The sequence below is a fragment of the Sturnira hondurensis genome, unplaced genomic scaffold, assembly GCF_014824575.4.
Source record: "Sturnira hondurensis isolate 20B ecotype Veracruz unplaced genomic scaffold, ASM1482457v3 Scaffold0009244, whole genome shotgun sequence".
NCBI lineage: Eukaryota > Metazoa > Chordata > Mammalia > Chiroptera > Phyllostomidae > Sturnira > Sturnira hondurensis.
The window spans coordinates 4217052-4232189 of NW_028081875.1; the positions used below are offsets into that span (position 1 = coordinate 4217052).

At 36.5% G+C, this 15138-nt stretch overlaps 1 protein-coding gene across 4 annotated transcripts in view; it reads left to right on the top strand.

Annotated features, from left to right (window-relative positions):
- Positions 1-15138, top strand: part of RALGAPA2 (Ral GTPase activating protein catalytic subunit alpha 2) — a 381676-nt gene that overhangs the window by 99853 nt on the left and 266685 nt on the right. For 3 of the 4 annotated variants that reach the window (XM_037057016.1, XM_037057015.1, XM_037057017.1), the window contains exons 10-12: positions 4903-5130; positions 11152-11319; positions 12437-12574. In XM_037057016.1, coding sequence (XP_036912911.1) covers positions 4903-5130; positions 11152-11319; positions 12437-12574 — 534 coding nt within the window. The remainder of the gene's footprint in view (positions 1-4902; positions 5131-11151; positions 11320-12436; positions 12575-15138) is intronic. The other variant, XM_037057018.1, reaches the window with a different exon arrangement.

The following is a 15138-nucleotide window of genomic DNA, read 5'->3' on the forward strand; positions in this document are numbered from 1 at the left end:
GTTTTTTCTTTTCCCTCTGGCAAATGTGTCTTCAGCTTTCCCAATAATTCCAAGATGGGACATTATGCTCCTTGTTCATGTTTAGAGATATTCAAAAATACAAAACCACTCCTTTTGTCTGAGTGGTACTATATAGGTTACCTGTCCACTCCTAGAACCGTAACAAGGCACTGATTAGCTTAAAACTGGGTGTGAGAATGCTGAAGGAGGAAGGGACATAATTACTTCCTTGACGAAACAGAACACTCCCTTGGTAACTGTGGATTGGGTCAGCTTCTTCTGAGTCAACATGGGCTTCATGGGAAGAGGCACGCCAAGCACTGGGGTTCTGTCAGGAAGTGGGAACGGATACTGGGCAGACCATTGTGCTCAGTGCTACCACACCCTGCAGATGGCTGTTCATAGAAATGCCACTGTCACCATAGGGACTATTGAAACATCTCATAGTAAGCTGTTATATTAGTTGCTTAGTACCTCTGTAGCAAATTACCACAAACTTAGTGTCTTGAAACAGAACAAATTTATTGTCTTGCTGTTCTGGAATTCAGTCTTAGTGGAATAAAACCAAGGTGTTGGCTGGTCTGTGTTCCTTCTGGAGGCTCTAGAGCACAATTAGTTTTCTTACCTTATCCAACTTATAGAGGCTACCTGCATTTCTGGGCTCGTGGTCTCTCATCACATCATCTTGTCTCCCTCTGTTTCCATCTTCATAATCACTTTTTCTGTGTCTCATTTTCCTTCCCCCTTACACTGGGACCACACAGATAACCCAGGATAATCTCTCCATCTCAGCATCCTTAATTTAACCACATCTGCTGGGTCCGTTTTGCCACATAAGTTAACATTCAAAGGTTCTAGGGGTTAAGGTGTGGACATCTTTCAGGGGTCATTATTCTGCTGACCGGTTGTCTGCTGTATTATGTTCTCTGCCTTACAGCTGTGGTTCCCACCTCATCTCACATGTGACTCCTGTGTTCTGCAGTTCCTGTACATTATACCTGAGAAAAAGAAACCATTTAAACAACTGAATGTTAACCTTTGGAAATGAAGTTGCAGGAATAAAAGCACATGCAATTGCATTTTGTCTCCTGAATATTTTTGTTCAGAATTTCAAATTTAATATAATTTTACTCATGTAAAGTGAACATCACTGTCTAAGTCAGGTGGTCCAAAACTTCTTTTCAAAGAATATACTGCTCTTGTGAGAGCCCTTTAAAAACCTTTATTTTAAGTGCTGCTTCTAAATAGAATTCACACTTTGGCCACTATTACTTTGTTAAAGATCATGCATAAGAAGAGTTTTTGTGTGTGTGTGGTTTTCCAAAGAGAATTTACTTCCTTTTGATTTAAAAGGAATATTTGACAGTATTTTTCACCAAGGAAGAAACATATTAGTGCATCTTCTAGACTTAGCTTATTTTCCACTCAGAGAATCTGGTGTCTTTCGTGGGAGAACAAAAATGCATCCCATATATCTATAATATGTTGGCAATACCAGCAACACCCCCTTTTGTATCTGAACAATCTTTGTTCATCATTTTAGCTGAAAATGTTTTCAATGGAGAATTACTTCTTAATGAATCATTTTTTATAAGACAGTATTTCAATGTGTAATAGAAAAAGCAGAATGGTGATTTTAATTGTGGCAGGAAATGTTGTTTTTACTAGTTCTATATGTACATTAATTAAACGTTAAAACCCAGAGAAGTCCATTAGTGAATGAAGAAGAAAGTTTGAGATGGTAAGATAGTTGATCACATTTATTTGTATGATAACTTTTTTAGTTACATTATTGAAGTATCACTTTACTAGCCTTGTAATAATGATTCATGGGGCTGTGAATTTCCTGAAATTGTATTCCATGAGATGAACAGTTAGAAAAAGTGAACGGCACAAATTGTCAGCCCTACAGGGGTTAATATATTGTACAAACTCATTTGTTGATTACCACTTTAATTCTTTCTGTGTTCTTAAGCTCTCCAAGGCAAATGTAGGCTGTCCCCAACCATGAATGCATATCATGATGGGAATTGAGTGGCATCAGGCATCACCAACAGAATGGCAGTTGCATTCTCTTGTTTCACACCTACTTGTAGGTGTCCTCAATGAGCCTTACTTTAAGTGTGAACAACTCTTTCTTTGAGGTATGGGTTAAGAAGAAGCCAGAGTAGTAGAGAGGGTTGAGGGGAAGGATTAAAAGGTAGTCTGTATCAAGCAATTCCCCGAGCGCTGGCAGTGCAGGCATGGTCTAAGCAGATCTGTCTTTCCCTAAGGCTTCATCACATGCCAAAGAGTAAGAATCATCTTGCGTATACCACCAAGTTAGCTAATACTAAATGATAATGGAGATTCCAGGCTGATTGTAGTGGGTGGAAAATGGACCTCTTTCTGCTGTGGTTAATTCTTACTCATGCTTGCACGGTTAATCTTCCTAAAAGAGACCAGAAATGAATAGACTTGGGTTATCAGTTTATTACTTACTGTAATTATAATTGTCTGTCAAAACATGTTGATATTTTTGGAAAGCAGCCTTTTGTGGAAGGAGTGTGGTCTAGAGGAGGCTAAGAGAAGCATTGTTTTTCACAGTGGCTTATTTCACTCAGCATAATGCTTTCCAGTTCCACCTTTAGTAGGAAGCTAAACAACAAAACAAACAAGCAAGCAAAATATAACCAAAGACACTGAAATAGAGAACAGGGGGACAGTGACCAGAGGGGAGAGGGGAGGGAATTTCAGGGAAAATAGGGGAGGGATTTAGAGGAACAAATATAAAGAATACATGGACAACAACTAAGAAGGGTGGAAATGGGAGGGAGGTGGGGAGTACAGGGGGGTGGGTTGGGATGGGAGTAATAGACAGAAAGCTGTACTTGAAAAATAAATAAATTTAAAAAAAGAAAAGCATTGTTTTACCAGCCTTACATTATTTTTCATTTGTTGGGAATCTGCACGTGCAGCAGGGGTTGGGGGAGCGTCCTAGGTTAAATGCAGTTTTTTGACTCTGACAGGTCGGTGTCCCTAACTCCCATATTGTTCAAGGATCAACTAATTTTAATAAAGCATGATAGGAAATCCACTATGCTACCATTGTATTCTATTTGAATAACAGAACTTATTTTTTTTGAATGACTGGGTACCTTTAAACATAGTTCTTTATCTACATTATTTTAGTTATCTAATTGCTATTTTTTAAAATTTATCTGATGAGCTCAAAGCTTAGTGGCTTAAATAAATAAACTCTTATCATTCTACATATTTCACTTACTGGTTCAGGAATTTGGGCGGGATTTGGTTGGACAATTCTTATGTGTCATGTGGCATTAACTGAGGCTATTGGGTAGGTAGTATGGTCTTCAGCTGCCAGCTGGCTAGTCTGGAAGTTCCAAAATGACTTCATTCACATGTCTGTTACTTAGGTGCATGCATTTGGAAGGCTGGGCTTAGCTCGACCTATCTTTCCATGTAGTATTTGTCAGAGTAGTTGGACTTCTTTGCTGTGTGCTCAGGGCATCAAGAACAAATGTTCCAAGAGATGGGGAAGGGTGACAGTCAACCTTTGGGGCCTGGGCCTGATACTGGCACAGGTCACTTCTACTCCATTCTGCTGACTAACACAGTCACACAATTGGTGTGGACCAAAGAGAGGGGACATAAACTTCATCTCTCTGCACAAAGAATATCAAAGAATTTGTGGCCATTTTTAATTCGCTACATATATATTGTATGTATGTTTTTTTTCTTTTTTGGCTTGTGGAGAAAATGGGAGTTGTTAATCAAAAAGTCACAGGTTATTGAGCTTCAAGAGACATGAAACTTACTCCAGCCTCCATGCTTTACCAGTTAAAATAAAGCATCTATTAGTAAAAATGAGTAAAATTTATTTTTTGTGGAATATAATTAATCCATCAAAAAGATGAAATAATTTCTATAGCTACCTCATCTCAATGTGTGACAGTGCCTTTGATAAGCCACATACGCTTAATAGTTAAGGCATGAAGAGAAAAATTATAAACATAATATTCCATTAATTTTCTCTTGAGATTACTATTTTGATGTCTACTTTGCTTTCAAACTGTCCAAGGTAGTTACTGAAATGACTATTTTGTACTTCTGATATCTTGTCACTTCTTATAAAAACATTTACAGTGGGTAGAATTCTAGTGTTATTTAGGTTAGTTACTTTGGCACGTAAAAGAGTAATACTGGAATTTACAAAAATAAAGTAAAATTATATGTGTTTGGAGGAAGCATTAAATTTTCTGGGAAAATGAGAGCAGAAACCAATGTTAAACTTTGTGACCCACTGCATGAATTATTTCATTTCTTTCTGTTCTTATAGTCTCCTAGATATTTAAAGTTTTATAAATATTTCAGTTAAGTTTGATCTGAGATATGAAACTCAGATAAAGGTTCTTATATCCTTTAAAGATCTGGGCACTCCCTATCAAGTTATCACTTAGTCTTGTGAGTCAAATGATGCATACAACATTGTGGCTTCAAAACATCTGCTCAATTATCAAATCTCTGCAACTGTAGAATAAATGCTTAAGTGTAGAGACCAAAGATGATAATATCAATTCATTCACATGTTATATTATTCTGTAATTTTACAAACATAAATAAAATGTTTTAGGTTGGTAAAATTTCACAGCTATCCTTCCTATAATAATTTAGTAGTTTTCCTATTAAAATAACTGAGTTGGGGAGGGGTCTGCTGGTGAATTGGAAAGTTGGTAAGTATAGGTCCCTGGAGTCCCTTGGGCTTCTTGCAGTGCTGGTTTCCAGCTTGTTGTCAAGTTGATTGTAACCAGAGTTCTTTAAAATAAAGCGAGTCTTCAGTTTTCCTAGGTGTTCTTGGGTGCCAAAGAGGCTGACTCAGAAGTGGTAATAACTTTCTTCCAGACTGTTGGTGGTGGTGTGGTGCAAGAGAGGGCGCCAGAGCTGGAGAGTGGTGGACCTGCAGAGCCAGACAAAAACCATTCTAACAGCAGAACCTTGTCAGACCGGAGACTTAGCAACTCTAGCCTTTGTAGCATTGAAGAAGAGCACCGAACCGTGTATGAAATGGTGCAGCGGATTCTCTTGTCAACTCGAGGTTATATAAATTTTGTGAATGAAGTATTTCGCCAGGTTAGTGTGTGTGTTCATGCATTGAAAGGATTTTTGTTCTTTTACTCATAATACTTTAAGAAATAGTGTTGATGAGTTGGGTCAAATTATATGACTGAATAATCTTTCTTAACCGCATTTAATGTCACCTGGAGTGTTGTGATTTTGTTTCATTTGTGAATTTTTTAAATTGTATTTTTGTACAACTACTACATGTTGAGGGAAACTTTTATATTTAAGCAAAACCATTCCAAAATACCTCATGTTTCCATAACAAACTTCAAAACCAAAGGTAGGTGGGAGGAAAGCCATTCCTGAATATGCTTGAACAAATGAACAAGGAAAGAAGAACCCAGACTTGGTGTTGTTCCAAGGGCCTAAAATGCTTTCTGAGAATCTCAAGATTTCTGCAGACAGTTGTACTTGCCTTGCAAAAAGCCTATGGCATGCACATAGAATACAAGTGATTCTGGCACAAGTGAAAAAAGGTAGGTGAGGAGGGCAACAGGGTGCAAGCAAGTAAGAGGACAGAAGAGGTGATCAGAGGCCCAGGGAAGGATTACCATGAGCAACAACCAAGGCTGATTCTGCCCCTGAGGGGATGTTTGGCAGTGTCTGGAGATACTTGGTTGTAACAACTGGAGAGAGGACAGTGCTACTGGCAGCTAGTGGGTAACTGCTGGGAATGCTGTTAAATACTCTACAAACACAGGACAGCTACCTCACCCTCACCCCGCAAAGGATAGTCTGGCCTAAAAGGTTATCATGTTGCTGTTGTGGTGAAACTGAGCTATAGCAATCTGACAGAGCAAGGAAACCCTCAATACAGTTAAGAAGACAGCAGCTCTGTAGTGTGGGGTAGAGCCACTGGCCACCTTTGTCTTGGTACTGGTGCCTTGGAAACAGAGAGCATGGCTGTTTTGTGCACATGTGTATGTAATGGGGGAATGGTTGTTTCATCCATGTACCAGAGCAGAGGCTGAGGCCCCTGAATGTTGGAAAGAAGCAAATTCTGTACATATATGAGTGATGCATATGTACCATGAAGAGAACAGATTTCCAGATAGTAAATGATCAACTCTTTTATTTCTGAGACTTCCATTAAAGAAAAATCAACCAAAAATGAAAGTTCTAGCATAATCCACAACAATCTAGAGGTTTATTATATTTTGTATTTTAATGAAAGTAAAATTTTGCTTAAGAAAATATTTGTTTAATCTGTAATTAAAATTCCCCTTATAATGTATTTTTTTCTGATTCTGTGACCTGGCACTGCCTTGGTTCTTCTCGCTTCCTGACTGTGTCTTCTCTGTCTCATTTTTTCTTTCTTTTTGTTTCACCCCAAATTACAAGAGTTGACCAAAATTCTGGGCTTGAGCCCTTTCTCTTTAGTCCACTCTTGCTTCTTTGGGGCCTTCAACTACTTGTCTAGTGCCAGCAACTGCTGTTGCATGTGACTTCCACGCAAGTCTTTTTTTCTTGTTGTTGTTTAGACCTTGCTTTTTAATTCCACATTTTCCTTTAAAATGCCCACTTGTGATCTCACCTGACATTCTTGTGCTATCTTCATGAATCCAAGGCCAAAATTTATCTCGTTTCTTCCCTAACATCAACTTTTTCCAACTAGACTGCTTCTTTAAAGGGACCTTCATTCTTGGGGGCATATTAATTTTAGCCCTCCCAGGCTCCTTATCCACTCCTCCTATGAGCTATCACTGACTGGCCAAATTATGCAGGGACTTTTCACTCCTTTCTCTCCTTTCCTTTTGACCATGGTGAGCAGCATGCTTCTTGGAGTCCCACATCTTCTGTGTCATCCCTTTCTAGTCTATATTGTATACATGGGGCTGCCAAAACATTCTTTTATCATAATAGTACATTATTTAAAAATCTACCATATTCCCTCCATTAATGTTGCCGTAGCAATACATCTGTTATACACACACATGGACAGTAATGATTTAATTTGAATTGAAATAGTTAAGATCTAAAGAGAAGATGATTGAACTATACAAATGCTAAACAAATTTGAGTAGTAAGAAAATGGAACTTTTGACATTAAAAATTGTAACAATTGAAACATTAGAGGAAAAACTCAGTAATAATTTTAATAGCATATTAGATACAGCTGAATAAAGAATTAACTGGATGACATACTGAAGAAATTATTATCCTGAATGCACCTCAGAGAGAGATGAAAAGTATGAGGACTTGAGGTGTGGAGGATGGTAGTGAGAAGGCAGGAAGTATGTGTTCAGCTCTCATCTGTCCTTATTATTTCTTGTCTGCTGTTCTACCAGTTACTGAGAAGATCCTAGTCTGACTGGATTTGTCTGTTTTTTTCCCTCAGTCTGTCAATATTTGCTGGCATATATTTGAGGCATAATTATTAGTTGTGGTACAGATTTAGAAATATTGTTAGTTTGAATTGAATCTTTTATCATTAAGAAATGTCTCTCTTTTCCTCTAGTAATGCCTTTTCCCCCCTCTTCAAAGTTAATCTTGCCTGTTCTTAATATAAATCTACTGGTTTTCTTTCAGTTAGTGTTTGCATCACATAGCCCTCCGCATAGCTTTTCCTAACTTTTTATTTTCAACCTACACATGTCAGTGTATTTTAGTGTCCTCTTATAAATGGCATATAGTGTTTTTAAAGTTCAGTGTTATAATTCTTTCATTTTGAGAGTTATTCCACTTTCATTTGGAACATTCAGTCAGCTCCATTTAACGTAACAACTGATATAATTATGTTTAAGTTTATTGTCTTTCTACTTTCTAGTCTTGAATTCTTTCAGGGTGTTGTTTTTAGCATCCCATTTTTCTCCATCAGATTAGTATTTTCGCACTCATTTGTTATATTCTAATGGTTGACAGCCCACGTCTATAACTTAAAAATCTAGCATTAATTTCAACTTTCACCCTTTCCTATGCATTTTTATTTTCTCCTCAGTTTGTGTTGTTGTTATGTATTTGAATTCCGTGTTATGAATAGCTAGTGTAGTATGTCTTGTCTATCTATAAATATATATATAATCTCTTTCAGAAGTACTATAATTACACAATTTTATTTTATTTATATGTATTATTTACTTAGGTTTATCTAAATAATTACTCTTTTATTACATTCTATCCCTTCCCAAATCTGTGACCTAGGATTATTTTCTTTCTACGTAAAGGTAAAATAACTTTTAGTATTTCCCTTAGGTCAGATCACCTGGTAAAATTTTACTTTCTTATGTGAAAATGTCTCTATTCTGCTTTCATTTTAGAAATACATTCTTTCAGGATGTCAAATGCTACATCGGCAGCTGTCTTCTTTCCACACATTGACTATTTTGTTTCATGCTTCTGCTTCCTTTATTTCTTTGAGAAGCCATGCTAAGTCATTTAGTTGCTTGTTTAGAATAAATGTGCCTTTTTTTCTCTGGATGCTTTTAAGATTTTCTGATTTTCTTTGGTTTTCAGCAGTTTTACTGTAGTGTACTTTGTTTTTATACTGCATGTGTTATTTTGTGATTCTCGAATCTATGGATTGGTATCTCTTAACAATTTTGGCAAAATTCTCAGACATTCTTTAAACATTATTTCAGCTCCTTTTACTAATCTTTCCAATGCATCTTTAGCCATGTATAGGGTAACCTTTTCATTGTATTCTCTCTTACCTTCTCTTCTGAGTTAGCCATCCTTTTGTCTCTCAAGCTTCACTCTGGATGTTTTCTTCTGATATATTTTATCTCCTTTTCTCTTCAGCTGTGTTCATTCTGAGTTTTTCATTTCAGTTAGTTTTTCAACTCCTTTTACATGTTTTTCTAATACTTTATCTTGATATCTGTATTTTTAAATTGTCTATTATCTATTATTGTTTTGTTAATATTGACTTATTTTCTAATATTTCTGACTTTTTATCAATAAGCTACATATCACACTAGCCAGACTGTTCATACACATAATTTTGGTTTCATTATTATTTTTATCCAGAGAGAATTTGTACTTGCTTTCTGGAAGGAGGATAACATGATTTACCTTGCTATTGGATTTGAGTTACATCATTGTCTGCATTTGTCAAAACTCATCAAATGCTCCACTTAACATTTGTGCATTTTATTGTTTATAAATTTTACCTAAGTATGATAATTAATTTTGAACTCTCGTCAGTGATATGCGTACTGAAATGTTTAGGGATACTGATTTCTGCAGCTTGCTTTGAAATGCATCAAAAATAAAATGAATTAAAAGAAAGATAGATACAAGGATATATTGACCGATATGTGTAAAGCAAATATAGCAAATGCTAATGGTGGAGCCTAGGGTATATGGGTAATCATAGTAAAAGTCTTAGAAATTTTTATCTGTGTGAAAATATTTGTAATAAAATTTTGCAACAAAATTAGAATGGGACACCAGTATACTTTTGTCACACTCTGCTTTTGTTCATCTTTCTTGCAGCACACATCAGAATATTTGATACATTGATATGTTGCACTTTTGTTATAACAGAAACTTCTTTATTCCGGAATTTCTTGAGACATGACAATGCCTGTAGATATTTATGTATTACATAAACCATTGTTGCATTGAACTCTGCCTCTAACTGGATCCTGAAAGCATGAAGCTTAGGATGGTATTAAAATAAAACTTGAGATCAAGATGTGGATTCATTACTTATTAACTTTATAACCTTGGAAAAATATCTCAGTCGTTTTGAGTCTCATCTTAATTTCTCATCTATGGAATTAAAGCACTCAGTGGCATGTTGAGTACTTTTTTTAATATTTTATTTATCTTTAGAGGGGAAGGGAAGGAGAGAGAAAGAGAAACATTAATGTATGGTTGTTTTTTGTGCATCCCCTGCTGGGAACTGGCCCCTGCCAGGAACTGGCCTGCAACCCAGGCATGTGCCCTGACTAGGAATCCAACCGCGATCGTCTGGTTCGCAGGCCCGTGCTCAATTTACTGAGCTACACCAGCCAGGGCCGCATGTTGAGTACTTTTTTGTGTTCAGCACTTATACAGAAGTATTTCTTAAAGCTGATACTAAAAAGGCAAATGGTAAATGTATTTTCCCTCTACAGTTTTGAAATGTATTACATTAAATCAAAATCTTATGTAGATATATGAGGATTCCTTAATGTCAAGTGTACTAAATATGCATAATGCTACAACTGGCCAGTGCTGTCATTACCATTAGTATCTCTGCACAGTGGTGTGCTGGTAAATATTGAACAACTGGCTCTCAAAAAAGTGAGGGGGGAGGAAGGGAGGAAAGAAGGAAGGAAGGAAGGAAGGAAAGAAAGAAGGAAAAGAAAGAAAAAAAGAAATGCAAAGACAAGAAAATAAAAGCAAAAAGAAATGGTATCTTTGGCAGACTTCTGGGGTATAAATACTTTCACCTTGGCTAATTCAAGCTACCAATAGGGATGTCACTGAATATGGAGTTGGGAAGAGATGTGACAGTTGGCTGCAACTGACTGTGCTAGTTAGTTATCTTAAATCTATATCTGATTCATTGGGAAAAGTTTCCCGTTGTACACTTGTTATTATTTATATTGCTAATTGGACTATCTGTATAGGTCTTCATTTTGGTTATTTTGTGGAAAAATTATTCAGAATATAGAAGTTATTTTTTTAAAGATTTTATTTTTATTTACATTTAGAGAGAGGAAGGTTGCCTCATTAATATGTGGTTGCCTCTCATATGCCCCTAAGTGGGGACTTGGCCTGCAACCCAGACATGTGCCCTGACTGGGAATTGAACCAGCGACACTTTGGTTCGCAGCCCACACTCAATCCACTGAGCTATGCCAACCAGGCTAGAAGTTATTTTTGAATTGCATTATATTTTCTGACCGAAGTATGAAAATGCTTTTTTCTTTAGATAAGTTTGGTATCCGCAAAAATATGTAGCCTGTGTAGTGTATTACTTGCTATATGTTTTAAAGGAAAGTCTGAAATTGCTGATGGTGACTAGAAATGTCTGTCGTATGTCTCTGTAGTGATCTGAGCTTATGTGGAGTTAAAGGCAGTTTTCTCTTTTCATTTCAGGCATTTTTGTTGCCTTCCTGTGACATAGCTGTAACAAGGAAAGTAGTTCAAGTATACAGAAAATGGATCCTCCAGGACAAACCTGTGTTCATGGAGGAACCAGATAAAAAGGAAGTTGCCGAAGAAGATGCTGAAAAATTAGGATTTTCTAAGACTGAAAGCAGGGAGGTAATATTTTATCATTTGTTTCAGTTGGGAATATATACACACATGTGTACACACACAAATATAAAATGTATAAAATTTTTTAGCAAAGTATACCTACTAAGTCATAGATCCCAGGCAGGTCGATCTCTTCTATCATCTCCTATACTCTCAGGTTGCTGAGACAGTCCTGAGGACCTGTCTCAGTGAGTCTGTGTCTGTGATCTATTCAAGATCATTGGTTATCTAACTCTCAGGCTAGGTCCACATGTGCATTGCAGCTTCATTAGTCACCATTGCATAAGAGTTACTAAATAAACCGTCATATTTTACACATCTTCAAATGAGCCTAAAAATCTCACTTCCTTGTCATTGACATGTTTAAATAAATAACATTTGAAACTAAATTTAGAATCTTTTGGCAGCCTTGTCTTATGTAGTAGCTTGTTCCAGAAGCAGTCAGGATGTTACATACTTGAAAAGACTAGCCCAATAATGAGTGCTTTCTCTACCATAAGTAAGCCTCAGTGTGGGCTGAATGCTGTTCTTAGAGAGTGGGTGCTCTCAGAATGGACCGCTTAGTCTGTGTTTGATAAAGCTACAGGCTGGATTAATATAAAACAACAGAGTGTGACCTCTTTCTGAAATACAAAAGAAACTTCAGCCAAATCTATATTTCTGGTGTGCTATTTTGAAAGCCTGAGAAATATTATTTCTAAAAATAGGTATTTGTCATAGCACTTAATGACAAACATTTAAAAATATTTGTAACCAAAGGTCTATCACTTTTAAATATCTGTACTAATAATTACATAATTTTGATTTTTCAATATTGGTGAAATCATTTTAATAACTAACCAAGAGGTCAAAATCAATAGATAAGCAAATGGAATTAATCATATACTATAAAGGTTTATATATTACATGCTCATTCAGTCATTGTATGTCTGTTTACTTATTCAACACATAGCTAACTGACAGGCTATATAGTTTAGGTGCTATAAGTAGAGTGGTGAGCAAAATGGGAAAAAAAAACTTGCCCTTCTAGAACCTATGCTTATGAATTCTGGTTAGCATAAGGAATTAAATATTCGAGTACGTGCTTTTTTCCTCTTTGTTAACTGATTGTTATTTTCCAAAGACTGCATCTGAAAGCTCTGGTCATAAGCGATCTTCCAGTTGGGGACGAACATACTCCTTCACGAGCGCTGTGAGCAGAGGGTGTGTGACCGAAGAGGAAAACAAGAACGTAAAAGCTGGGGCCCAGGCAACGCTGCAGGTATGCGGCTGGCCAGCCAGAGACATAAAGGCACCCAGTTGGAGTCAGTTTGAACGTTTGTTTGTTGAGATAGCGTCCTATAAGTATGGTAAAATTTTTAGCCATTTGTCAGTAAACAGCTCTTAAACCCCCTGTCTGACTTTTCTTTCATAATTCTTTCAATTTGTAATGATTTTTTTTCTAGTCAAAGGAGACATGCAATAAGTGGTTGCACATTTTTAAGAATGATTATTATATAGTAAATGTGAAATGACTGAGATTTAAATCTTAAAAGTGTCTGCATTACACATATGGGTAATTAGTTATCTGGACTCTAATTTGCAAGATAAGTGTGGTTGATTATATAATCTTATAAGTATAAAATTGCCTGTATTTATGAAGAATGATGATTAATGCAATAATTTTTATATAGTTATCTGAATGAATTAATAAAATAGAAATGATACCACTTGGGAACATTGGAAAGAACAACCTTGGCTCATCACTTAATTTCCCCCGTGCTCAGGATTTTATCTCAGAAATAGGGATTGGGAAATTACCTCTTGGACCCATCCAACTTGAACATTGTTACAACTATAAGTGAAAACTCCTTCCCCTGCTCTCTAACACTCCATCCTCTATCCCATGTGCACATTTATGGCTAAGACCAGTTAGGCTTTCCACACAGCACAGGCGTAGAGTCTGGTGATGGCATGGGCATGGATGGCGTGCTCATTACTCAGTTTTCAATGACACTGCAGTTTTGTCATCTGTCTTTTGGTAGGATTTTTATCATGGAATCCTTTGGTTTTCAGGTTAATTAGCCATTTAATACACCGCCACTAATGCATTTTCTTATTTTTTCACTGAAAGTTGGCAGATAATTTCAACTTAATTTTTTAAAAATCACCCTGGCTGGTGTAGTTCAGTGGGTTGAGCGCGGGCCTGTAAACCAAAGGATCGAGGTTCAATTCTCAGTCAGGGCACATGCCTGGGTTGCAGGCCAGGCCCCAGCAGGGGACACATAAGAGGCNACCAGTTAGGCTTTCCACACAGCACAGGCGTAGAGTCTGGTGATGGCATGGGCATGGATGGCGTGCTCATTACTCAGTTTTCAATGACACTGCAGTTTTGTCATCTGTCTTTTGGTAGGATTTTTATCATGGAATCCTTTGGTTTTCAGGTTAATTAGCCATTTAATACACCGCCACTAATGCATTTTCTTATTTTTTCACTGAAAGTCGGCAGATAATTTCAACTTAATTTTTTAAAAATCACCCTGGCTGGTGTAGTTCAGTGGGTTGAGCGCGGGCCTGTAAACCAAAGGATCAAGGTTCAATTCTCAGTCAGGGCACATGCCTGGGTTGCAGGCCAGTTCCCAGCAGGGGACTCATGAGAGGCAACCATACATTGATATTTCTCTCCCTCTCTCCTTCCCTTCCCCTCTAAAGATAAATAAATAAAATCTTTTTAAAAAATCAAGGTGATTTTACTTTAGTTGCTTCACAGAACTTTGGTGAGGCTCTTAAATATAACCTGTGTCCCCACCAAAGAAATACATGCGGGAGTCCCTTTCCTGAGCCCTTTGGTAGCCCCTCCTTCAGATGGGTGCTGGATGGCCATCGTCAGCCATCTCAGTGTCGGCCAGATTTCAGGTGCCAGTCATCTCTTTGGGTTCAGAAGATTGTTACTTGTTTTTTGAAAGCACAAGTTACAACTATTTGTCTGAACCAAGAAAAAATATTCTCCTTGATTTTAGCATTACAGAGTTTTAAAAATTTAGTTTGGACTTAAATAGCTGTTTGTATCCTTATTGTACCCTGTAGCTGGGCCCTTTGCTTCATTCATTAGGAAAAAGTAGCCAAATGGACAATGTGGACATACTAATTTTACTGATTTTGTTTATTTTTACCTTAACAGATACTAACATAGTCATACATATCTATTTAATTAGCATTTTCATAATTTTATAAAAAGCAAAATGAAAGAAGTATAATACAGGGTATGGTGAAGGTAGGTTTATACTTGGTCATTTGGAAAATAATGCAGTAATTAATAAGTAATTATATAAGAATAAATTGTATTTCACATACTCATAAGTGTAAATCTACTTTTTCTCCATCTTGTGTATGAAGACTCCCTCAATTTTACTTGAAAATATGCAAAAGTTTCAAATTCAAATTAAGAAGGCAAATAACGTTGAATGAAAAAGATCTGTATTGCAATATGTCACCTATGGCAAACTTCTTTAAAAACATAGTCACTAAAACTGCTTTAGTTTGTTAGTCAAAAGGTTCTTTGTTTTCTTTTTTCTTACTTGAAGGCTAGTGAATTCTTTACTATTAATATTATATATTAGCAGCTATTATGCTGCTTATTTAGTAATTTTTCCTAGAAAATTGGGTCACGATATCTTTTTAATATCATATAAGATAATTTTCTAGACTGTCAGTATTCTAGTTCATACACTTGACTTTTAAATATGTTTTCTTCTCTGATCAGTTTTGCATCTGTTTTGAGATGTTGTATTAATGGCTTTCATCCACAGGTGAGCCAAAGAAGTTCTGCTTATTCCCAGATCCTTT